This window comes from Salvelinus fontinalis, chromosome 42 (genome assembly GCF_029448725.1).
Source record: "Salvelinus fontinalis isolate EN_2023a chromosome 42, ASM2944872v1, whole genome shotgun sequence".
Classification (NCBI taxonomy): Eukaryota; Metazoa; Chordata; class Actinopteri; order Salmoniformes; family Salmonidae; genus Salvelinus; species Salvelinus fontinalis.
Window position 1 is genome coordinate 24,740,966 of NC_074706.1, and position 26,045 is coordinate 24,767,010.

Sequence of the window (26,045 nt, forward strand, 5' to 3'; positions counted from 1 at the left end):
AGTCTGTAGTCAATGAAGACCTGCTGATCTGGTGTTACTGGCGGAAGAGACTGGACCTATGAAGCAACTGGTCAGGATCATGGATCAGGAGCTGTCGCTCTTCCTTCCCGAGTCAGAACAACGGTCCCAACCGCAAGGGACAGAGACTCGACCACAACCACTACATAGAACACAACCAGCGGACAGTTGGACTGAACAACCTCACTCTTGGTGGTCATTAGAGAGACTGGGGGGAGTCCAGTCAGGGATCCAGTCTGCAGCCCAGACCCTTCTCTTCACAGTCTCAGTGCAGGGATGGAGCAGGGAATGGGGCTGATAGATAGACCCTCCTGTTCCTATGATACAAACTCCACAGTATCCATGATGAGCAGAGCAGATCACCCTGGGATTCAGAGGGAGCGCCCCCCCCCTATCCACACGACAGGACAGTAGTGGAGAAGGTGGAAAGTTCCTCGGCGTACACATCACAGACAAACTGAAATTGTACACCCATACAGACAGTGTGGTGAGGAAGGTGCAATAGCGCCTCTTCAACCTCATGGGGCTGAAGAAATTTGTCTTGTCACCTAAAACCCTCACAAGCTTACAGATGCACAATTGAGAGCATCCTGTCTGGCTGTATCACCACCCGGTACGGCAACTGCACCGCCCACAACCGCAAGGCCCTCCAGAGGGTGGTGCGGTCTGCACAACGCATCACTGGGGGCAAACTACCTGCCCTCCAGGACACCCACAGCACCCGATGTTACAGGAAGGCCAAAAAGATCAAGGACAACAACTACCCAAGCCACTGCCTGTTCACCCCGCTACCATCCAGAAGACGAGGTCAGTACAGGTGCATTAAAGCTGAGACCGAGAGACTGAAAAACAGCTTCTATCTAAAGGCTATCAGACTGTTAAACAGCCATCACTGACACAGAGAGGGTACTGCCTACATACTACCTAAATCATTGGCCACTTTAATAAATTAATCACTAGTCACTTTAATAATGTTTACATATCTTGCATTACTCATCTCATATGTATATACTGTATTTTATACCATCTATTGCATCTTGCCTATGCCGCTTGTGGTGGTTCATTTCTGTATTATCAAATGAGGAGAGACAAACTTATCACACAAGTCAGAGTTATACTTAAACTGAATCTTTATTAGTGAGAGCTCTGCAATAGCGACGGCTGGTCGACAAACCACCCTCAGATGATTTGTTGAGAGCCACGACACAAAGGCTACTAAAATCTTTTATAGCAAAGATCCACTCCCTAGTCGACATGACAAACAACAGATGTGTGGAACGGGTCACAAGGTGAGACTTGATAAATGAGAAAGCAGTATCCCGCAGCCAGATAGCATTTGCTATGAAGACTGTTCTTATTGTTCAGTTTGGCCCCTAAGACGAGGCTCCGATCTCGTTCCTGGTACTTCATAGCACAAAAACACCAACTCATTCTGTGGCATAAATCAATTGTCAACTCCAGATACACCCATCTCAAGTATAACCCCTTCTTTACCACACGCCTGGACAAGCTCACTGAGGTGAGTGAGCCTCTAGGTCATACACTATCCCAGGATAGGTGCAACATCAGAGATGACATACAATGGTTCCAGACACTACCCCACACATCTTGTCTCAAACCTTATTTCCCCCAAGGCCAAAGGAGAGAGTGACTGGCGCACAGACATTGTGGAGACAAGTAGTTGGTTCCCCATTAATCACGCCATTCCTTCACATGGTTTAGAAATAGGTAAAGACACATTCACATTTAAAGACAATGTTCCCTCCTGTCCTCTTCTCTTTCTGATATTTTGCATAGCACCAGGGACATGTGAAAGACAAGCCTGACTTCTCCCCTCTATGGGCCCCAGGTGACAGCCCCAGCTGAGGGTGGAAGTGAAACTGCCAACACCAGAGTCCGAAGGGCTGCATTCAAATAACTATCATATTAGCATATTATGCAGATAATACATCTTAATTATCTATGTTACCTAACAAATTCTGATTCTTACGCCACTTGCTTTTTCATTGCTCATCCATATATTTATATGTATATACTCTTATTCCATTCCTTCCTGAGATTTGTGTGTATTAGGTCGTTGTTGTGGAATTGTTAAACTACGTGTTAGATATTGCTGCACTGTCGGAACTATAAGCACAGGCATTTCGCTGTACTCGCAATTATATCTATGTGACTGATTTGATTTCAGAAGGTATGCAGGGGATGTCTGGGAACTATTATTTAGCAGAAATATTATAGTTATCATGTGAAGTGTCTTGTGGTAAGAGAGTAATTAACCACATACCCCTCATTAATTAACACTTTGTTAACTTGTCATTTGAAACAGGCTTGTGTAAATACCTGTTTTTTACAGCGACAGTAATCCTAGACTAGAACAAGCACTTGAATATTTACCTTACTGAGTAGATGGAATAAAGGAATTATTATTTTCAACTCTATTCTTGCTAACACACTGTTCGTTCTAAACAAGTATTCTCTAAGCTTGAAAGATAGTGATCACGAATAGATTTGATATGTAACGTAATAATCAGTACCGTATTTCAAAGAACAAGGCGCATAACCTTTTCAGTTAACCACAGCCTTTGAGCTGTGATGCCAACCAATAAGATTCTTTCTCTTCAGTGTAAGCGGAAGTGAACAGTTACCCAAAACAATTATCACGATAGCGTTTTTAGTATTGTTATTTAGACGTTTATTAACACCTTGGAACTCAAAATATGCCTAACTGCACAGAAATACATACTTATCTCAGGTAGTGTTTATTTCGCGTTGGAGACAGGACTTGGTTGCTAAATGTTCTAGGTAAGGCTAGCTAGCTGCTAACAATGGCTAACTGTATGGGTTTTCACACTCAAATAGCCTCCGTCATGGAGGTGCTAGCGAATGCCGCTGTGGCAGAGATCTGTAAACTCGTAGATGACGACTATGCAGTGTTTCGTTTGGAAATTACTCAAAGCCAGAAAGAAAACAAGACATTGCGGAGGAAACTACAGCTGCTGGAACTGAAGGTGTCACGGGAGCGCGCAGATAGGACCATTCGTCCTAGAAGTGTCAAGATCCTCGACCGATACAGAGGAATGGCAAGAGGTACATTTTGCAGAAGGCCGAGGTTGCGCTGCCTGTCGCCCCAATCCTCTCTGCGCATGTGTGACCTTAGATGTGTTAAACACGTACTGTAGTTGGTTAGCCAGAATTGGGTCTTGGTCAGTTTTTTTGATAGTATGCAATAACTACCCAGAATACTTGGCTGTCTTGCGCAAAGACACTATCATATTATAACCAGATTTTTGTTTACTGTACTTCGTATTATTTACCCAATGAAAACAATGTAATGCATGGAACATATTACATCAATCAATAAATAGTATATCAAGGAGTTAGAAGTGTTACCTTACATCCTTGCCAGTTCTAGACATGATCAATTGTGTACAATATACCGTTGAGCATTGACAGTAGCTAACCTAACCACGTCTTTCCCCCAATCACTCTCTCAGGTGAAGGACATCTCACTGGAGGCCACAGGAGTTTTGTGAAGCCAGCAGGACACAACACATGGAGAGATGACCAACCAATCACTGTTGATGAGGGGAGTGGAACCTCAACCCAGCACGTTATCATGATAGAGGTTAGTGTAATAGTGTTGCATAAAAAATTACAGTTACTTTGTAAATCAAATGTGGCCCATTTATTTCAGAAAGGCTCCCCTCAGCTATTCACTTGCTTACATGTATCTGCCATAGGGGAGCTTGTGAGACTTCTCTGACACAGGGTTTTCGCTGCAGTCATTTATCTGTGGCGCTGCGCAACGGCAAAGAAATATGGAACATGAAAAGAATATGTCTGCCGAGGCGCACTTTAAAGATTCTAGAACAGTACACATTTACTTTGCCTCTGCAAACAAAACGAGTAATGCATGACAACCCCATAGTAGAATAGTTTCTCTTTACCTAGTCGGCTTGTTGTTGTGTGTTCTATGCGAGAGAGATATTCCCCTCAAGGCGCATTCAAGTTATGAGTGCCATAGGGCGAAAAACATGAATTCTGATAGGCAGTCAATGCATAACAATTCTTGCAATTACTGGGAAAGCAGCAGTTGTAATGGCCTTTGTTAAAAATAGAGATCCCAATTTTCCATTCCAACTTTATTTATTGTTCAACTCCTTAGCGAACTGCACCATTTTAAACCCATGGTTTTTAGCAGTAGCATTGTTAAGCACATTCCTGATCCAATTCCCTGTGTATAGGGGAGAGTGGGGCTAAATGTAACAAAGGCCAATTGTAGGGTAACTTGGGGTTAAACACAACCCTTCCTCAAAATATTTTGGGGGAGTTACTTTTTTTTGATGAGACAGATAACATTTTTAGTTGAGCAAGAGTAGTGGCATCCAGGGAAAGTGCTGGGGGGGAATAGTGACATGAAATGGGGGGGGGGGGGGGGGGGGGGTTACTCCAAGTTATCATAAGAGGTAGGCCTATATTATATTTGCTGTGTTATTCATGTTTTTTGGGACATAAAATTCAGCAATAGGATGCTAACTAGCTAAAAGGTCCCATATTTGGGATCTAGCTAATGATTAGCCCAATAGGTAAATGCAGATGGCAACCCCATGCTTCAGCCTATTTATTTATAGCCACTATGCTGCATCAGTTGGGCTACAGGTGATAATGCTTATTGCTAATAGCACATTTGATCATATGGACCATGCATAGGCTATATTTATGGTCCAATATGTTAAAATTAGATTGGTTGAAATGTTTAAACTTATTTTTCTATATATTTTTTAATAAAGCTTATCTAATGCTTTAAGCACACTGTTTGATTAAATAATTAAGACACACAAATTACTCAAGAAAGAGCCTGATGATCACACTATGCAACAACAAAAAAAGAAGACATGGAGTGCCTGTGTGACTGGTTCACGTTGTCTCGCTTTCCTCCCTACTGCAGTGAAAAGGCACCAGAGGCACAGCATGTGTTTATTGTGCTGTCGGTGCTGATGCTGCAACCTCATTTCAGCCATTTAGTTTCTTACTTGTTTCTGACTGAAAAGTTATTTTAATGAAATCCCTAATTTGTTTAGGAAAAACATTCCCTATTCCCTCAACCCTTGCTCTCTTTACGTGAAACATGTAAGCATCACATGCAACCAATAGGACCTGACCTATAGCCTATCATAATGATGTCAATAAATTGGTTATAACAAACTACGAACACAGTAACACGTGACAGCAAAATGGATGCGGAGGACGTGAAAAATATGGGTGAATGTTTACTGTTTGCTCAGGAGGTAAAGGGGAAGTCAGATATGTGGAAGACATTTGACTTAGTTGTGGAAGCTACTGGAGATCAATAACAAGTAGGGTCTAGGAGCAAGCGTTGCGTGAGTTATGTGTGCCAAACAGTTGCTGTTAGATTTTTTCTGACCATTTGAACAGTGTTAACAACACTAAATAACAACACTAATGATTTATAAAGCCTTTATTACAGCAGACTAAAAACAGTTGCATGCATTTGTGAATTGCAGTTTATTTCTTGTTTAGGCTAATTATTCAAAGCTGCCTTTGTTAATTAATTTAAAACTAAAATGCTTGATTGCATTTCAAAGCATGAATGTCTCGTATGCTGTTTGATGGCATGAACAAGGGACTCATTGATTGATTGATACGGTAGCCTATATATTGAAATATAGGGCTAAGTAAGTTACGCTATTATGACTTAACAGGACGCGCTCTTAGGCCTGTAGCTCGATGGTGGTTATACAAGGCTACTATACAAAGACGACTAATGATAATGACATTACGTATTATAATGATGACCATAATAATAATTGTAATAATAACAATAAGAAGTTCAAGAAAGTGTAGGGTATAGGAGCGAGAGCTGCGTGCATATTATGTGTGACAAACAGGTGTTGTTAGCCAGAAGAATTATATTGTAATCTGTTTGGAACAGTGTAAACAACACTAAATAAATAAGAAATGCCAGTCTGTTGTAACAAAAAACTTTTTAAAAGCCTTTATTACAGCATAGCAAAGATTAAAAACAGCCGAATCTGTGAAATTGCTTTATCCAACATGTTGGGGTTTCCTCTCTCCTCAACTTTCTTAGACAATTAGGCTAAGGCATGGGCTGTTTCCTCATCTCTGCTGCTGCTGCCTCCGCCGCATGGTTCTCAATCCCAATATGCTGGTCAACTTTGCTATTATGCACATAACAACATAGGGAAAGGCGCCAATAGGGAAAGGCGCCAATTCTACGGCGCACTGAAGATTATGTGGACAGCGACCGTATCCAACACGGGAGAAAGTGCATTTGTTGTAAAATATTATTATTTGATTTATTAGTGTTGCACCATTTATTTTTACAAAGTATAGCCATATACAACTTCAGTATCACATGTCTTAGAGTGATGGACTGTGCCATCCCCGTGGCCTCCGCAATGGATGAAACAGGCGCGAATCAGACAGGTGTCTTGTGCACCATGAAAAAAACGAAACATTTAGACTGGTCGACTAAAGAAATCTCGGTCGACCAACAAGCCTATAGACCAGACGATTGATCAGTCGACTAAATGGGATCATCCCTAAAATAATTCAAAAATATAATTGTACAAATATGTTATTGGGAATATGTTATTGGGGCCCATTTATGAAGGTATAAATTATATTTTAGATGGTGTCAGCATAATTTTATTTTCATTCATTTTGGATTAGAATTCAACTTTTTCCCCCCACTGCTACTAATTTTGCCAGAGGAAACACTGCTACGACATTGTTATCCAATTCTACTCATGTACCCTTAAGAAACTCCTCTCTTCTTGTCAGTCTGCAGATGCAGAAGCTGCAGGTCCTGGAGGATCATCTCTGCTCAAGCAGGAGAGGACTGAAGGAGACGATCCACAACAAAGCAGAAACATCCAGACTGGAGCAGCGGCTGGAGTGGTGCCCCCTGAATCCATGGAGAACCTATCCACCGCCGCCACGCCCCAGCCCAGGACCCGACACAGCATCGCGGAGGTCAGTGGAAAGCCGAATGGCGTCCTCAAGACAGAGACGGACACAGAGACTTTAACTGTCACAAAAAGGCTCTTACACACAGGATCTGACCACAGATCAGACACAGAGAGGCTGGGGCTGGGGAGACTGGGCTGTCCTCCTGCTCCCGCCTCAGAGTATTTACTTTACGGTGACTTGAGGACAGTTCATTCCCATCTGGACTCAGGTGACGCGTTAGAAGTTGGCAATGATCCGTCTTGTTCTTACACTACAGAGATGGAACCTGTCAACATGCCCTTGGGTTTAGAGACACAGACTGATCAGTCTAGAGGGGACTGGAACCGGTACAGTAGTAGTGTATACTCTGAAGGCTGCCTAGATAAGAAAGGGGAGGTTATAGTGGTAGATGAGGCGACTGTGAAAGTAGAGGGTGATACTCCTCCCACATGGAATGCAGATAGTCACCTAGGAGACGGATACTCACAGGGCAGGGATTTCTTAGATTATAGGGAAAGTTTAGAGACAAATCCAAATGTCGCGACCCACTCCCCTTTACACACGCTCAGGGATCGCGACCCAGTGTTCACGTCGATGGGGCCTTCCGATTCACAGAGCCGCGACCTTTTCGATCAGGTATTGAACTCAAATGAAAGGGCTAGAGCCCAGGTTCAGGAAAGGGGAGCAACATCAGGCGGTAGTAAAAAGAAACAGTTTCTCTGCATGTTCTGTAACAAAGGCTTCAGCTGCCCCCAGAAGGTGGAGATCCATCAGAGGGTCCACACAGGGGTGAAACCCTTCAGCTGTGCCCAGTGTCACATGCGCTTTGCAGAGGCTGGCACACTGAAGAGGCACCAGAGGGTCCACACGGGGGAGAAACCCTTCGTCTGCCACGTGTGCCGGGCCAGTTTCTCCCACTCATTCAACCTGAAGAGACACCAGAGGGTCCACACAGGGGAGAATCATACAGCTGCCCCCAGTGTGAGAAGTTCTCCCACCAGCACCAGCTGAAGATGCACCTATAGGTCCACATGGGAGAGAGCCCGTTTGCCTGTACGCACTACGGGAAGAGGTTCTCAGAGAGGAGCAACCTCAGGATGCACCAACAGAAAAAACATTCCACTTCATAACATAGAAAGTAACCATTCGACTCCATTGCTTCTGACATTTAGATCAAACCCTGCATTAAAGACAAAGATTAATTTTCATTGTTGTCAGCAGAAAAGATCCATAGATGCATTTGGATTAACGACAGTAACAGCTTTCAGTGTTGAATATATCTGAGTAGAATATTTCATCCAGACATTGTGTGATATATATATAAGCCTAAAGAGTCAGTGACATATTGTGTTTGTACTGTGTAGACTATATGATGTTCACAAATGCCTATTTCATTACTTCCATTTACCTACTTAATTTTTTTCCCCGAGACACTTTTAATGAGTATATTAATGCAGTTTATCAAGTTCATGCAGATTTTTAGTTGAGACATGACATGTACAGTTGAAGTCGGAAGTTTACATACACCTTAGCCATATACATTAAACTCAGTTTTTCACAATTCCTGACATTTAAACCTACTAAAAATTCCCTGTCTTAGGTCAGTTAGGATCATCACTTTATTTTAAGAATGTAAAATGTCAGAATAATAGTAGAGAGAATGATTTCAGCTTTTATTTCTTTCATCACATTCCAGTGGGTCAGAAGTTTACATGAACTCAATTAGTATTTGGTAGCATTGCCTTTAAATTGTTTAACTTGGGTCAAACCTTTCAGGTAGCCTTCCACAAGCTTCTCACAATAAGTTGGGTGAATTTTGGCCCATTCCTCCTGACAGAGTTGGTGTAACTGACTCAGGTTTGTAGTTCTGCCCACAAATTTTCTATAGGATTGAGGTCAGAGCTTTGTGATGGCCACTCCAATACCTTGACTTTGTTGTCCTTAAGCCATTTTGCCACAACTTTAATAGAATGCTTGGGGTCATTGTCCATATGGAAGACCCATTAGCGACCAAGCTTTAACTTCCTGACTGATGTCTTGAGATGTTGCTTCAATATATCCACATAATTTTCCATCCTCATGATGCCATCTATTTTGTTTAGTGCACCAGTCCCTCATGCAGCAAACACCCCCACAACATGATGCTGCCACCCCCGTGCTTCACGGTTGGATGACGTTCTTTGGCTTGCAAACCTCCCCCTTTTTCCTCCAAACATAACGATGATCATTATGGCCAAACAGTTCTATTTTTGTTTCATCAGACCAGAGGACATTTCTCCAAAAAGTACAATCTTTGTCCCCATGTGCAGTTGCAAACCGTAGTCTGGCTTTATTTATGGCGGTTTTGGAGCAGTGGCTTCTTCCTTGCTGAGCGGCCTTTCAGGTTATGTCGATATAGGACTTGTTTTACTGTGGATATAGATACTTTTGTACCTGTTTCCTCCAGCATCTTCACACGGTCCTTTGCTGTTGTTCTGGGATTGATTTGCACTTTTCGCACCAAAGTACGTTCATCTCTAGGAGACAGAACGTGTCTCCTTCCTGAGCGGTATGACGGCTGCGTGGTCCCATGGTGTTTATACTTGCGTACTATTGTTTGTACAGATGAACGTGGTACCTTCAGGTGTTTGGAAATTGCTCCCAAGGATGAACCAGACTTGTGGAAGTCTACAATTTTTCGGAGGTCTTGGCTGATTTCTTTTGATTTTCCCATGATGTCAAGCAAAGAGGCACTGAGTTTGAAGGTAGGCCTTGAAATATATCCACAGGTACACCTCCAATTGACTCAAATGATGTCAAATAGCCTATCAGAAGCTTCTAAAGCCATGACATCATTTTCTGGAATTTTCCAAGCTGTTTAAAGGCACAGTCAACTTAGTGTATGTTAACTTCTGACCCACTGGAATTGTGCTACAGTAAATTATAAGTGAAATATTCTGTCTGTAAACAATTGTTGGAAAAATTACTTGTGTCATGCACAAAGTAGGTGTCCTAACCGACTTGCCAAAACTATAGTTTGTTAACAAGAAATTTGTGGAGTGGTTGAAAAATTAGTTTTAATGACTCCAACCTAAGTGTATGTAAACTTCTGACTTCAACTGTATGTGTGGATTTCATATGGTGTATTTAAAACTTGTTTATATTTTAATAAACACAAAATGGGACTTTTCATTTTAAGACTTTCATTGAGACTCTTTAATATTCATCACATCTGATCTCACCCTATTCAGCATATACCCAGCAGCGCTTTATAACCAATATACACTTACTAAATAATCCTACACATACCCACACACTAACAAACACCTACTGTACATTTCAAAATAGTTTAGTCAGGTTTGACTGATGACTTTTGACTTATCATAGTGGACTTATTTTTACCCACAATGTCATATTTATGTCTACCATGATGGGTTTAACAACAATTTAGTCATTCTGTAACTACAGTATAGGACTCAAATGTAGTGGGCAAAAAAACACACCATGTTGAAAGTGTGTTTTATCTGTGTGTACGTGCGCGGTTTGACTCAATGAGCAGTCCCCCCACGGTTATATCTGCAGGGTGGGTTTAGGGTCATGAAATATTGTGTGGTTCGTGGCGGGTGGGTTGAGTAAAGAGAAAACGACACCTTAAAAAAATCCAGAAATTTATTATTTTTGTGTAGTTTATATCTATAGGGTATATTTAGCCTAAAATAATGAAAGAAAAAACAATCTGGCTTTAGTGTGTAAGCCTAAGCTTTAATTGTATGTACACCAAACAGCCTATACACCAAGGGGCAGAAAAAGTTAAAGCTGCAACGCGACCCAACCAAATTCACATAGAAATGTGTGTTATCATCTGTCATTCTCATTTAAAGCAAGTTTGTGCTATTTCTATACTTCCCGTTTTTAAGTTTCACTTTTGCGTCTTTAACTTTCATTTTTTTTACACCAGTTTCAAAAAGATGTAAATACAACATTTTTGATTATGGAAAATGTATTTCTCAGCGGTTTAGATGGTGCAATGATTCTCTACACTATACTTGCTTGTTTTGTCACATAAACAGAAATTAGGCAAACTATTAGAATTTTAGCAACCAGGAAATGGCGGCGCGATTTATGCTAGTCCATCTTTTTACGTTGATCCATGGAGGCTAAAAGCTGCGAAATGGATTGTTGAAAAGTAATGTTTGGGAAAGATTTGGTTTAGTGGTAAAAGAGGATGATAGCAGTGCTGGCTATGTTATGTGTGATGATTGTGAGGCGCTACACAAATTTGACAGTCACAAGACTGGGACTTCAAATAGACCTATGGCAGGTCAAGGGAACTATAGCCTACTGTTCAGATGGGTTCAATGGAAACTGAAATCTGGACAATGACTGTAAACTCTCACATAGCCTTAATTAATTAATTAACCTTAATTAACTCCTGCAGAATTACAGTGACTTCGGGAAAGTATTCAGACCCCCTGACTTTTTCCACGTTTTGTTACATTACAGCCTTATTCTAAAATTGATTAAATAGTTTTCCCCCCCCTCAATCTACACACAATACCTCATAATGACAAAGGAAACAGGTTTTTAGAAATGTTTGCAAATTATTACAAATAAAAATATGACATTTACATAAGTATTCAGACCCTTTACTCAGTACTTTGTTGAAGCACCTTTGGCAGCGATTACAGCATTGAGTCTTCTTGGGTATGACGCTTCAAGCTTGGCACACCTGTATTTGGGTAGTTTCTCCCATTCTCTGCAGATCCTCTCAAGCTCTGTCAGGTTGGATGGGGAGCATCGCTGCACAGCTATCTTCAGGTCTTTCCCGAGATGTTCGATCAGGTTCAAGTCTGGGCTCTGGCTGGGCCACTCAGAGACTTGTCCCGAAGCCACTCCTGCGTTGTCTTGGCTGTGTCCTTAGGGTCGTTGTCCTGTTGCAAGGTGAACCTTCGCCCCAGTCTGAGATCCTGAGTGCTCTGGAGCAGGTTTTCATCAAAGATCTCTCTGTGCTTTGCTCCGTTCATCTTTGCTTCAATACTGACTAGTCTCCCAGTCCCTGCCACTGAAAAACATCCCCACCGCATGATGCTGCCACCACCATGCTTCACCGTAGGGATGGTGCCAGGTTTCCTTCAGACTTGGCATTCAGGCCAAAGAGTTCAATATTGGTTTCATCAGACCAGAGAATCTTGTTTCCCATGGTCAGAGGTGCCTTTTGGCAAACTCCATGCAAGCCGTCGTGCCTTTTACTGAGGAGTGGCTTCCGTCTGGCCACTCTACCATAAAGGCCTGATTGGTGAAGTGCTGCAGAGATGGTTGTCCTTCTGGAAGTTTCTCCCATCTACACAGAGGAACTCTAGAGCTCAGTCAGAGTGACCATCGGGTTCTTGGTCACCTCCCTGACCAAGACCATTCTACCCCGATTGCTTAGTTTGGCCAGATTGCTTAGTTTAGCTCCAAACTTCTTCCATTTAAGAATGATGGCCACTGAGTTCTTGGGGACCTTCAATGCTGCAGAAATGTTTTGGTACCCTTCCCAAGATCTGTGCCTTGACACAATTCTGTCTCGGAGCATCTACAGACAATTTCTTCGACCTCGTGGCTTGGTTTTTGCTCTGACATGCACTAACAACCGTGGGACCTTATATAGACAGTTGTGTGCCTTTCCAAGTCATGTCCAAACAATTGAATTTACCACAGATGGACTCCAATCAAGTTATAGAAACATCTCAAGGTTGATCAATGGAAACAGGATGCACCTCAGCTCAATTTCGAGTCTCATAGTTGTCGTGTCTTTGGCTATGCCGGATTAAGTGATATGACATGCTATTCTATAAAATAATTTCTCTGTAATTAATATTACCTGATTAAGCTAATCGGGTAAATAATTAACTAGAAAGTTGGGGCACCACGAAATAATGTTTATAGAGCTGTTATCTTCCAAATAAACTCTTAAAGACCTAGTAATCTTTTACATCAGTAGCAGTCAATATTTAATCCTCACCTTATTCAGTCTCATCTGAATGTTGTAAATTCTTGGTGTTCTTCACGAACCCTGGCTAACAAGTTGAATCAGCAATACAACATTTGGTTTAATTATTTATTTACTAAATACCTAAATAATCACACAGAATTATATATACACAGAATGGACCATACATTGATTACAAATTATGTCAACAAAGAAAACGTCCCTGGTGGACGGAGCCGACATGACGGCTGATTACACAAAGGAAAAGGGGTTGGGTTTGAATGAAAGAGCGGGAAGACTGAGGAACAAAGGGAGAAGCTATGTCTCTATCGGGCCGTAGTCAGCTACTCTATCGTAAATACATAATCTTATGCATTCTAAATAACCGCATTTGGAAAAGGAAAATGCAATAAATATTTACTCTGAGCTGCTCTTCGATCGGTTGGTCGTAGATGGGAGTCTGGGTTGTCCAGCAATGGATCTCTGGTCCTCTGAAGACTGTCTAGTGGTGAACTGGGGCGTGGTAGAATGGATACGTCGTCCGTCCTTTCCTAGCCCACGTTTACAGCGACTGCTGCTAACTCAATGGATAGGAGGTATCACTTTTGGAGTGAATAAGAGTTCAAAGTTCATACCAATTTGCCATACTTTTAAGCTCATGCTATGTTCTGGCTGGTATAGTCGAAATTCATCCTTTCAGCGTGTTTACCGTCATCTTCACGTTGAAATTCGGTGCTGATTTCGTTAGGTTATCTGAGCCCTTAGGACCGTCGCCTTAACGTCCTCGGAACAGGAAGTTACATTTTCGTCAAGGGGCTTATATAGGATTGGAAGAGAGCGATGTGTTTCATAGTTTTTAACCTATGTATGTTCACTTGGGCGGGGCCTCTGAGTGAGCAGAGTGGTGTTCTTCTGACAAACTGTTCTCTCATTAAGAAGCTAAAAATTCAATTTTATCTTTTCACAAATAGTTTCATATTTAAACATTTAAATTGCACAACAATTCCATGTGAATCTGATAACTAGAATGTGTAGATTTTAGAAGATACAGTTTGTCGTCCTATCATTAGTAATCATGTCTCAGACGCCAACTGAACTGACATCATATTCAATAAGTCCCAACGCATATTTTCAACTGGTTGGATTACTGAGATATGGTTCCGTTTCCCATCTTTTGATGTCACCAGACTCTCTATGTTAACAAAGGGATTTTCAATAGTCACATCGGTAGAGTAGAGAGAGGAAAAAGGGGAAAGGTATTTATGGGGGTCATAAACCTCCCCCATCAAGCCTGCGTCATGACATAGTATTAACTCTACCTACATGTACATATTACTTCAACTAACCGGTGCCCCCACACATTGACTCTGTACCGGCACCCCCCTGTATATATTGTAATTTTTTACTGCTGCTCTTTAATTACTTGTTACTTTTATCTCTTATTGTTATCCATATTTTTTGAAACTGCACTGTTGGTTAGAGGCTCGTAAGTAAGCATTTTACTGTAAGGTCTATACCTGTTGTATTCGCAAATGGTCTGAATACTTACAGTACCAGTCAAAAATTTGGACACATCCTCTTATTCAAGGGTTTTTCTTTATTTGTACTATTTTCTACATTATAGAATAATAGTGAAGAAATAAACACTATGAAATAACCAAAAAATGTGTTAAACAAATCAAAGTATATTCTATATTTTAGATTCTTCAAAGTAGCCACCCTTTGCTTTGAAGACAGCTTTGCACACTCTTGGCATTCTCTCAACCAGCTTCATGAGGAATGATTTTCCAACAGTCTTGAAGGAGTTCCCACATATGCTGAGCACTTGTTGGCTGCTTTTCCTTCACTCTGTGGTCCAACTCACCCAAACCATCTCAATTGGGTTGAGGTCAGGTGATTATGGAGGCCAGGTCATCTGATGCAGCACTCCATCACTCTCCTTCTTGGTCAAATAGCCCTTACACAGCCTAGAGGTGTGTTTTGGGTCATTGTCTTGTTGAAAAACAAATGATAGTCCCACTAAGCGCAAACCAGATAGGATGGCGTATCACTGCAGAATGCTGTGGTAGCCATGCTGGTTAAGTGTGCCTTCAATTCTGAACAAATCACTGACAGTGTCACCAGCAAAGCACCATCACACCTCCTCCTCCATGCTTCACGGTGGGAACCACACATGCATAGATCATCCGTTCGCCTACTCTGCGTCTCACAAAGACACGGCTGTTGGAACCAAAAATCTAAAAATTTGGACTCATCATACCAAAGGACAGATTTCCACGGGTCTAATGTTCATTGCTCGTGTTTCTTGGCCCAAGCAAGTCTTTTCCTCTTATTGGTGTCCTTTAGTAGTGGTTTCTTTGCAGCAATTCGACCATGAAGGCCTGATACACGCAGTCTCCTCTGAACAGTTGATGTTGAGATGTGTCTGTTACTTGAACTCTGTGAAGCATTTATTTGGGCTGCAATCTGAGGTGCAGTTACCTCTGCTTCAGAGGATAAATTCATTAGAGTTAACTCCGGGTCTTCCTTTCCTGTGGCGGCCCTCATGAAAGCCAGTTTCTTCATAGCGCTTGATGGTTTTTGCGACTGCACTTGAAGAGACTTTCAAAGTTGTTAAAATGTCCAGATTGACTGACCTTCTTGTCTTAAAGTAATGATGGACTGTCATTTATCTTTGCTTATTTTAACTGTTCTTGACATAACATGGACTTGGTCTTTTACCAAATAGGGCAATCTTCTATGTACCACGCATACCTTGTCACAACACAACTGATTGGCTCAAACACATTAAGAAGGAAAGAAATTCCACAAATTAATTTTTAACAAGGCACACCTGTTAATTGAAATGCATTCCAGGTACCTCATGAAGCTGGTTGAGAGAATGCCAAGAGTGTGCGAAGCTGTCATCAAGGCAAAGGTTGGCTACATTGTAGAATCAATTAGAAAATCTATTTTAATTTATTTAACTATTTTTGGGTTACTACATGATTCCATATGTGTTATTTCATAGTTTTGATGTCTTCACTTTTATTCTAAAATGTAGAAAATAGTAAAAATAAAGAAAACCCTTGAATGAGTAGGTGTGTCCAAACCTTTGACTGGTACTGTATGTAAATAAGGTATCTGTTTTTAATTTTTAATACATTTGCGAAAATGTATTAAAATTATTTTTATTTATTTGATCCATTTTTGAATAAGGCTGTAATGTAACAAAATGTGGAACAAGTCAAGGGGTCTGAATACTTTTCGAAGGCACTATAAGCATTTCTTGCAATAAAATGACACAACAAATGTAGGTAAAAAAATAAATCATATAATTTGACTTCAGAACAGGGTTGAATAAATATTTATTTTAGCATCTTGAGGGAATGCGAATGCGCAGTTCGATGCTGTCTGTAGAGGTGCAATCTTTTTCAGCATCATAAAAGCTGATTAGTATTTCAACCACATAAAATATGCATCCATGTCAAACTGAAATCTTATCAGAAACCTCATTGTCACAGCCGGTCAAACGAATGTCATTTGGAAATTTTGCTGAGAAATTCATTCCCGTTTTTTGTTTTGTTATTGCATTTACTCCCCGGTCCCTAAAAGTCTTTGCTCTGTGAAAGAAACAGAGATGACAGAGAACTTCACCGATGTCAACTAGATAGAATGAATGCTTGAATCGATTTATGACATTCTGGTGAGCAATGGTTTATTTTGTCTTCTACGGCAACATGTAATGACACAAGCAGCTTCTCTTCCATCTACACTGAAGAAAAATATAAATGCAACAAATAAAGTGTTGGTCCCATGTTTCATGAGCTGAAATAACTCCCAGAAATGTTCCATAAGCACAAAAATATTATTTATTTAGTGAGCGTGCAATTGGCATGCTGTTTGCAGGAATGTCCACCGGAGCTGTTGCCAGAGAATTTAATGTTCATTTCTCTACCGTAAGCCGCCTCCGTTGTTTTAGAGAATTTGGCAGTAAGTCCAACCGGCCTCAGAACCGCAGACCACGGGGGAGAAACTCATTCTGATTAGCTGGGCCTGGCTCCTATGCCTTCCAAGGCCCATCCATGGCTGTGCCCCTGCCGTCATGTGAAATCCATAGATTAGGTCCTAATTTATTAGCATACCAAAATGTTGGAGATTATAGCATACCAAAATGTTTATATAGCATACCAAAATGTTGGAAATTATAAGCAGAATCAGGCAAAAAAAAAGACACCCCCTGTCAAAAACATTTTTGCCGTCTCTGACTAGCCTACAGTGCATTTTCTATATTTACGGTTATGGTCGGTTACGGGGCCTCTGATTTTCACTTTATCACATTTGGTCAGGCGGATGCGGATGGGTTAATAGCAATTGCTTGCTGGTGCGGGTGAACAAACCCGCATACCACTGTGTGTAATTTGTACCACCTCTCTCTTCCAGGAGGAGGGTCCAGAGGTGCTGCTGGGGAAGGAGGAGAGGTGTGAGGAGGGTCTGGGGAACCCTGAGGGGACGATGGTCATGGAGGACAACCAGACTACACCTCCTCCTGAACCCACAGAGGACCCAGCTGAACAGCACAGGACCACACACAGTCTCACTGAGGTGAGCCCACTGTGAACTACTGTCTGAATGGTATTAGGTCGGGGCCGTATCCACAAAGCCTCTGAGTAGGAGTGCTGATCTAGGGTCAGTTTTGCCTTTTAACTCATAATGAATAAGATTTCATGGAAAGATCCTAGATCAGCACTTCTACTCTAAACCTCTTTGTAGATATGGGCCCAGGTCTTGATTGATTTTGTCTTAAGTGTGGGACCATGCCTTTGAATTATCAAACCATTAAAAATTGTCAAGTAATCAAATCAACTAACACGTTTGCAGAGTATAAAATTTGCTTGCATTGTCCAATCAGAAGATGCTCCATAGCAGGGTGCTCAAATCAGATTTCTTGATCCAACATCCTCTCACTCTGTATCTCTTACAGTCAGTAGACATGGAGGATGGGAAGCCTGATCTGTTGCTGGTCAAAGAGGAGACAATAGAAGATGGACCAGAGAGCATTGATCTGCTGAGTGGACTAAAGATGGGGGAGCAAGGTAAAGGAGAAATACATATAACCTACATACAGTAAAAGATCTTCAATGGGAATAGTGATGCACTTGGCTATTTCTTTCCATTCATAAAATGAAATCAATACAACTTGTGTTTACATACAAAACACACATAATGTATGAACTTGACCAGATCATTTACTCAAAAAAACTCCATATGTAGAGTTCTCTGTCATGTTTGTAAAGTCTATTTTCTAACCTCTTCGTGCAGATGGTTGGTTGGAGGCTAACAGGGGAGACTGGGCGACCATATTAGATTCCCAGACCCAGACCGGTGCAGCTATTGGCCCAGGGGACGACATCACTGAGCAGGGCTGGACCAGAGGTGACATAGTGGAGGTCAGTGGATAGGACAGCATCCTGAACTCTGGGCTGGGGAACAACACTGTTAACTACAACCAGAAACACAAAACAACATATCCATGACAACAGACTGGCTGAGACCAGGGCGAGGCGTAGATTTGGTACGTGGGAACGGGGAGCTCCTCTCTGTGTTGCAACAACACAGAGAGGAGCTACCTCAGGATACACCAGCAGAAAATGATTATTGTATGGTGATTAGTAGTAATAATAATACTACTACTACTACTAATAATAATACATGTATTTCTTTATTTTATATAGCGTTTTTCATACAGAATCTCAAAGTCTCTTTTAAAAACTAAAACAAATTCAGGGAGCTGGCAGTTCATGGGAGAGGGTCACAGCTAGATGACGATGCAGTTCAGTAAAGGAGTAGCTTGATTGCAGTCGGCGTTGATGGTACAGCCAGGGAGGGAGACACATCAGCCAGACAGGCCCAGAGCTTTATCAGGCACATCTGTCTCTGCAGTTCACAGCTCCTCCTCCTCTGTAGGTAGGCTGGAACATCCACCACCGAAAGCGTATCCCCCACCTGCGTGATGCATCGGCAGCAATAAGTGCCTGAGAGACCACCACACACATCAGCAACAGTCTCCTACGAGGCGAGCCTCTGTCATCCCCTCACACCACAGTCCACATCTTTCCATGTAGTACTAGTTAGTTAGTTAGTAGTCAATTCTGTTGGTTTTGGATGCAGTAGGTAACTGGATGAGGTGAACTGAGGAAATAATGAGTATGATGAGGCAGAGTAGATGATATGGTGATGGTTGGTGTGATGGTGTCTGTAAAAATGCTTCACTGATGAAGAGTGACATAAGTCGACTCTTTAGGTTGATGCTGGCGTTTTATAGGGAGATAAGGATAGTACCTTAATTCGTGTTTAATTGTCATGTAGTAGTGAAGGTGTGTGTAATGTAATGTTGAACCTTTTCCAAAGTATTCTAAAATGTATGTTATCAAAGCAAGGGTGCCAGATTTACAGAAAAGGTCATATTACCATAGTGAGAAAAGTTATTCTTCTTGTCACATGTATGGTTTTGTGCAATAAAAGTACTTTACTTCACGTTATGTGAGTGTATGACCATTTAGTTGAAATTAAATACTAACTTGACTCTGTGCTGACTGACAATTTTTTCAATAATTGCAGGGACTGAGTTTCCCTTAGCTCAGTCGAACCAAAACATTATACTTCATTCTTGAATCAACACATCTGTAAATATTTTACAATAAACTCAGATGGCTCCATATTGTTAGGTACTTGAATCACAGTGTTAGAGATGGGCTTAGGCCTCCTAAGTGGTGCAGCGGGTTGTGTTTTGGAAGACGCACGGCTCTCGACCTTCGCCTCTCCGTACGGGAGTTGCAGCGATGAGACAAGACTGTAACTACCAATTGGATACCACGAAAACGGGGTAAAAGAAGGAAACATAATTATTTTATTTTTTTAAGATAGGTTTGACTGTGGTTAACATTTTATAATATCATGTCAAGTTTCTGTGGGTACAGCAAAGAGTTTCTTATATAAATCTTTATGCTTTTCTGTAAAATTTGTGTTCACAGTCTGCAGTCCATGAGTACCTGCTGATATCCGGTGTTGCTGGCGGGAGAGACTGGACCTCTGAATCGGCTGGTCACAAATCCTGGCCCCGGATCAGAACCCTGGATCAGGAGCCATCACTCTTCCGTCCCGAGTCACAACCAGGACCGAACCACGAGGGACAGAGACTCCACCACCACACAGAACACAACCAGTGGACAAGGGGACTGAACAACCACAATCATCGTGGTCATCAGAGAGACGGAGGCTCCAGTCAGGGATCCAGTCTGCAGCCCAGACCTTTCTCTTCACAGTCTCAGTGCAGTGATGAAACAGGGCCTGGGGCTGATAGAGATAGACCCTCCTGTTCCTACACTACAGTATCCATGATGAACAGAGCAGGTCACCCTGGGCTTCAGCCTTCACAGAGAGTGGTGGGAGACCCCCCAAGTGGGAGTCTAACAGGAAGTCTTTCTCCTTCAGGATCTCATCTACTGCCTGGTGAATGGGTCCATAGAAAGCCTGGACCTGGGTCTAGCCTTCCTCAGTTACCTCATGGTTACCCCACCAATACAGACAAGGTCAGGATGGGTGTTCACCACAAGATGTACTTAGCCTATAACACAGCACACAATCCCAACAACACCCAAACAATGGTTAGAGGTCAAGGAGGAAGCTCAAATACTAACCCCCTGGGGGTGGTGGCTCCTGCTTCTACCTCCTCTGGTGTCACTGGGTCACAACGTGTAAGGCCGAGCATTAGGACAGACGCCGACAAGCCGTATGCCTGCCCCACATGTGGGAAGTGCTTCGCTGAGGCAACTTATGTTAAGGAGCACCAGACCGTTCACACCAAGGAGAGGCCCTTCAAGTGTAAGCTGTGCTACAAGAGCTTCTCCTTCCGGAGTAACCTTATCAGACACAGGAGTGTCCACAGTGGGAAGAAACCTTTCAGCTGTACCCAGTGTCATATGCGCTTCTCCCACTCGTCCAACCTGAAAAGGCACCAGAGGGTCCACACAGGGGAGAACCCTACAGCTGCCCCCAGTGTGAGAAGAGGTTCTCCCACCAGAACCAGCTGAAGATACACCTGAAGGTCCACACGGGAGAAAGGCTGTTTGCCAGGAAGAGGTCCTCAGAAAGGAGCTACCTCAGGATACACCAGCAGAAAAACCATTCCACTCGATAGCTTCTGACGTTTATATCAAACCCTGCATTAAAGACAAAGATGAATTTTCATTGTCAGCAGAAAAGATCCACAGACGCATTTGAAATAACTAGAGTAGCAGATTTCAGTGTTGAATATTCCTGGGTAAAATACTGCATCCAGACATTGTGTGATATATAAGCCTAAAAAGTCTGTTACATATTGTGTTTGTACTGTGTAGGCTATATTATGTTCACAAATGCCTATTTTATCAAGTTCATGCAGATTTTTTTCTCGAGACAGTACAATGCATTCATCGTAAGAAAGCTGGGTAAAACAATCATAACACAGTCATAGCAAGTACATTTTCCCTCAAAGTACTTAGTGCCTTCAGAAAGTATTAGCACCCCTTGACTTCTTCCACATTTTGTTCTGTTACAGCCTAAATTTTAAATTGATTCAATGTCAAAGTGGAAATGTGTTTTTCGAAATTGTCTTAAGTCAATAAGTATTCAACCCATTTATTATGGCAAGCCTAAATAAGTTCAGGAGTAAAACTGTGCTTAACAAATCACATACGTTTTATGGACTCATTCTGTGTTCAATAATAGGGATTAGCATGATTTTTCAATGACTACCTCATCTCTGTACCCCTCACATACATGTAAGGCCACTCAGTTGAGCAGGTAATTTCAATCACAGATTCAACCACAAAGACCAGGGAGATTTTCCAATGCCTCGCAATGAAGGGCACCTATTGGTGGATGGATTTTTAAAAAAGCATACATTGAATATCCGTTTGAGCATGGTGAAGTTATTAATTACATTTTGGATGGTTTATCAATACACCCAGTCACTACAAAGATACAGACGTCCTTCCTAACTCAGTTGCTGGAGAGGAAGGAAACCGCTCAGGGATTTCACCATAAGACCACTGGTAACTTTAAAACAGTTACAGAGTGTAATAGCTGTGATAGGAGAAAATTGAGGATGGATCAACAGCATTGTAGTTACTCCACAATACTAACCTAATTAACAGAGTGAAAAGAAGGAAGCCTGTACAGAATAAAAATATTCCAAAACATGCATCCTGTTTGCAACAAAGCACTAAAGTAATAGTGCAAAAAATGTGGCAAAGCAATTCACATGTTATGTTTGGGCTAAATCTAATAAAACACATTACTGAGTACCACTCTCCATATTTTCAAGCATAATGGTTGCTCCATCATGTTATGGGTATGCTTGTAATCGTTAAGGACTGGGGAGTTTTTCAGGATAAAAAAAACAAACTGAATGGAGCTAAGCACAGGCAAACCCCTAGAGGAAAACCTGGTTCAGTATGCTTTCCACCAGACACTGGGGGATTAATTCACCTTTCAGCAGGACAATAACCCAAAATATAAGGCCAAATCTACACTGAAGTTGATTACCAAGACGACAGTGAATGTTCCTGAGTGGCTGAGTTACAGTTTTGACTTAAATCTACTTGAAAATCTATGGCAAGACCTGAAAATGGTTGTCTAGGAATGATCAACAACCAATTTGACAGAGCTTGAAGAATTTTGAAAAGAATAATGGTCAAATGTTGCACAATCCAGGTGTGCAAAGCTCTTAGAGATGTACTCAGACTCACAGCTGTAATCCCTGCTTGACTCAAGGGTGTGAATACTTATGTAAATTAGATATTTCTATATTTCATTAGTATATTTGCAAACACTTCTAAAAAACGTTTTCACTTTGCCATTATGGGGTAATGTGTGTATATGGGTGAGAAAACAAATGTATTTAATCCATTTGGAATTCAGGTTGTAACACAACTAAATGTGGAATAGTTCAAGGGGTATGAATGCTTTCTGAAGGCGCTGTATCAGCAAAATCTGTGCTAGTAGGAAGAGACATTTAAACGTTTTGGTGGTGGGGGGTGGGCACTGTGGGATTAATTTAAGGTACTCTTTGAAGAGAAAGGGTTTTAGGCGTTTTTGTAAGATGGGCAGGGACTGCTGTCCTAGCTTCAAGGGGACACTTGTTCCACCATTGGGATGCCAGGACAGAGAAGAGCTTTGACTTGGCTGAGTGGGAGCTGATCCCCCGTAGGGGTGGGACGGCCAAGTAACCTGAGGTGGCTCAGGTTCGGGTGTAGGGTTTTCGCATAGCCTGAAAGTAGGAAGGGGCAGTTCACCTTGCTGCTCTGCAAGCACCATGGTCTTGTAGTGGATGCCAGCTTCAACTGGAAGCCAGTAGAGGAGCGGGGTGACATGGGAGAACTTTGGAAGGTTGAACACAGGTGGGCTGCAGTGTTCTGGATAAGTTGCAGGGGTTTGATGTCACAAGCAGGGAGCCCAGCCAACAAAGAGTTGCAGTCATCTAGACTGGAGATGACAAAAGCCTGGATTAGGACCTGCGCTGCTTCCTGTGTGAGGAAGGGTCGTACTCTACGGATGTTGTAGAGCATGAACCTGCAGGAGCGAGTCACTGCTTTGATGTTTGCAGAGAATGTCAGGGTGTTGTCCACAAGGTTCTTTGAATTTTGGAGGTGGACACCTTGGAGTTGTCAACCGTGATGGTTGTGTCAAACTGCAATGCTGCTGGGTTTTTCACGCTCAACAGTTTCCCGTGTGTATCAAGAATGGTCCACCAACCAAAGGACATCCAGCCAATTTGACACAACTGTGGGAAGTATTGGAGTCAACATGGGCCAGCATCCCTGTGGAATGTTTCGACACCTTGTAAAGTCCATGCCCAGGCGAATTGAGGCTGTTCTGAGGGCAATGTTTTGTACACTCAGTGTACACTTAAATATAAATAAATATACCTACACATACCCACACACTAACAAACATCTACTGTACACATCAAAATAGTTTAGTCAGGTTTGTCTGATGACTTGACTTTCTATAGCTGACTCATTTACCCACATCATATTTATTTACGATGATGGATTTAATAGATACAGCAACATCCCTCAGTGTCTTTGGGGAGGTGACAAAACCTTTTTTGAGAGGAAACTATCTAATTTGCCTCACATCTTAATTAAACTTGCAATAAACAAATTGTAGACTTTGAAAAACATTACTCTGGTTGAAAACGAGCAGAAACAAATGTTTACAGAGCAAAAGGGGAAGATTTTAACAGTGCTAAAACATGAGTATAACACCTTACTACGATCTAATTTATAATGCATCACACAAGAGTAACATATTATTCTGAAGGGGAACATGATAGTAGACTTTTGGCTGCAAGGCTTAAGCAAAATGAAGCCTTTTCTTGTATCAATACAATTCAAACACCATCTGCTAAGATGTCACATGACCCAGTAGAAAATAAGGATGTCAGAGGATGACCCTGATCATAGTAAGATGACACATTTCTTAACATTGGACCATCCCAAACTCAATCTGAATTCCATGATTCTCCACTTGGTCTTAAAGAACTCAGGAGCGCATTAACATCTATAAGAAGAGGCAAACCACCAGGGCTTGATGGTTTTTCTTCTGAGACATTTCTTGAAATATGGGATATTGTCGGGACACTAATTCTTGGTTCCATCAGTCATGCATTAAAACATGGTGAATTCCATAGAGACCAAAACACATCACTGATTACAGTTTTGCTAACAAAGGGCAAATCTCCCCTAGACTGTAAAATGTATAGGCCCTTAAGCTTTATCACACCTGAGCTCAAGCTGTTTGCAAAAGGTACTTGCCATTAGATTGGAACTGCTTGTAGGAAATCTAATTAACGGTGATCAAACTGGGTTTATAAAGGGTTGTTCAGCTTCTGACAATATTAGACATCTATATTCCATATCATATATATGAGTCAGACTATTACCCAGTCCCTGCTGCATTTATTTAGTTTGGATGCAGAAAAAGCCTTTGATATGATATAATGGAACTATCTGTGGTTTGTTTTGGTAAAGGATTTACCTCCATGTTAAAAACATTGTATTCTGCACCCCAAGCAGTTGTAACCAGACAGGAAACATTTCATCCAAGCCTTGACGTTTACAACGTTCCTCAAAACAAGGATGTCCATTATCACCAATGCTCTTTGCCCTGTCTTTAGAGCCCCTTTTTCAAGTGATCAGATTGGACCCACTTATTTCACTCATCAATGTTAAAAAGGTTTGCAGCATAAAGTGTCACTATGCCGATGACACTATTGTGTTTCTCAGACAGCCCAAATTCCCTTTGACAGATTCTGAAATGTACTATTTTCATTTTTTTTTCTGGATATAAAATGGGCTGAACCCAATTAGTCCACTGATCAATTGTTTGGTCGATAGGCTGTTGGTCAACCAAGATTATTTCTGTAGAGCAGTTGCAAATATATATATTTTTATAGGCACACAAGACACCTGTTTTATTCGCACCCATCTCAGTTGACTAATCCATTGCGGAGGCCCGGGGGATGGCACAGTCCAAGAAGAAGGGGAGTGTGGCTAAGATGCGCAATACGCTCTCTCCTGCAAATTTGTGCACAATCATTGTTTCATAACTAAATTGTATACATTGTTTGTGTATTTCAATTCCCCATTACAGTAGTACATTTACCGTTAATTGCTATAATTTCTAATCTACAATGTTTGTTTGGTTACGGTAATTTATGTTAATACATTCAATAGCCTATATTATTATTCCAGTCTTTTACGTTCTCATTATCGGACACGTTGTTTGCAGAGCGCACAACCTATGCTATACTTGTGAGAAACAAGTTTAGTTTATTTCATTCCATTCACAGGTTTTGTCAATTTAGTCATTGTTTTCTGTTTGGAGCGCTCCTGTCAATGTTGAGTAAGGACGTGCACCTGATTAAGCATAAAACTAGGCCTATGGGCTGCGGCAAATGTAGACATATGAATGGGCCTATTTATGGATCTGATAGTATTTCTGATTGGCTTAAAGCACCACCACTAATGAGCTATGGAGCTTCTCGAAGCAATGTTTC

General features: G+C 41.6%; 1 protein-coding gene across 2 annotated transcripts; it reads left to right on the plus strand.

The window, feature by feature from the left end:
- The first annotated feature begins 73 nt into the window (after positions 1–73).
- LOC129841238 (zinc finger protein 692-like) lies at positions 74–25,734 on the plus strand. Of its 2 annotated transcripts, none has more exons than XM_055909405.1 (7): positions 74–3,105; positions 3,513–3,643; positions 6,844–7,035; positions 17,384–17,545; positions 17,925–18,036; positions 18,263–18,390; positions 19,975–25,734. In XM_055909405.1, the coding sequence occupies exons 1-7, from the start codon at positions 2,844–2,846 to the stop codon at positions 21,031–21,033; spliced, it is 2,046 nt and encodes a 681-aa protein (XP_055765380.1). In that variant the 5' UTR covers positions 74–2,843; the 3' UTR covers positions 21,034–25,734. The 2 variants fall into 2 exon arrangements, with proteins under 2 accessions (XP_055765380.1, XP_055765381.1); XM_055909406.1 differs by lacking the exon at positions 19,975–25,734 and adding an exon at positions 18,912–19,482.
- The last annotated feature ends 311 nt before the right edge of the window (positions 25,735–26,045 follow it).

What these genes read in the sequence shown, in the direction of transcription:
- LOC129841238 (XM_055909405.1), top strand. Translation starts at nt 2,844, where the DNA reads ATGGCTAACTGTATGGGTTTTCACACTCAAATAGCCTCCGTCATGGAG. An exon ending in ATACAGAGGAATGGCAAGAG is followed by an intron (nt 3,106 to 3,512) that starts GTACATTTTGCA and finishes TCACTCTCTCAG; the next exon opens with GTGAAGGACATCTCACTGGA. An exon ending in CCCGACACAGCATCGCGGAG is followed by an intron (nt 7,036 to 17,383) that starts GTCAGTGGAAAG and finishes TCTCTCTTCCAG; the next exon opens with GAGGAGGGTCCAGAGGTGCT.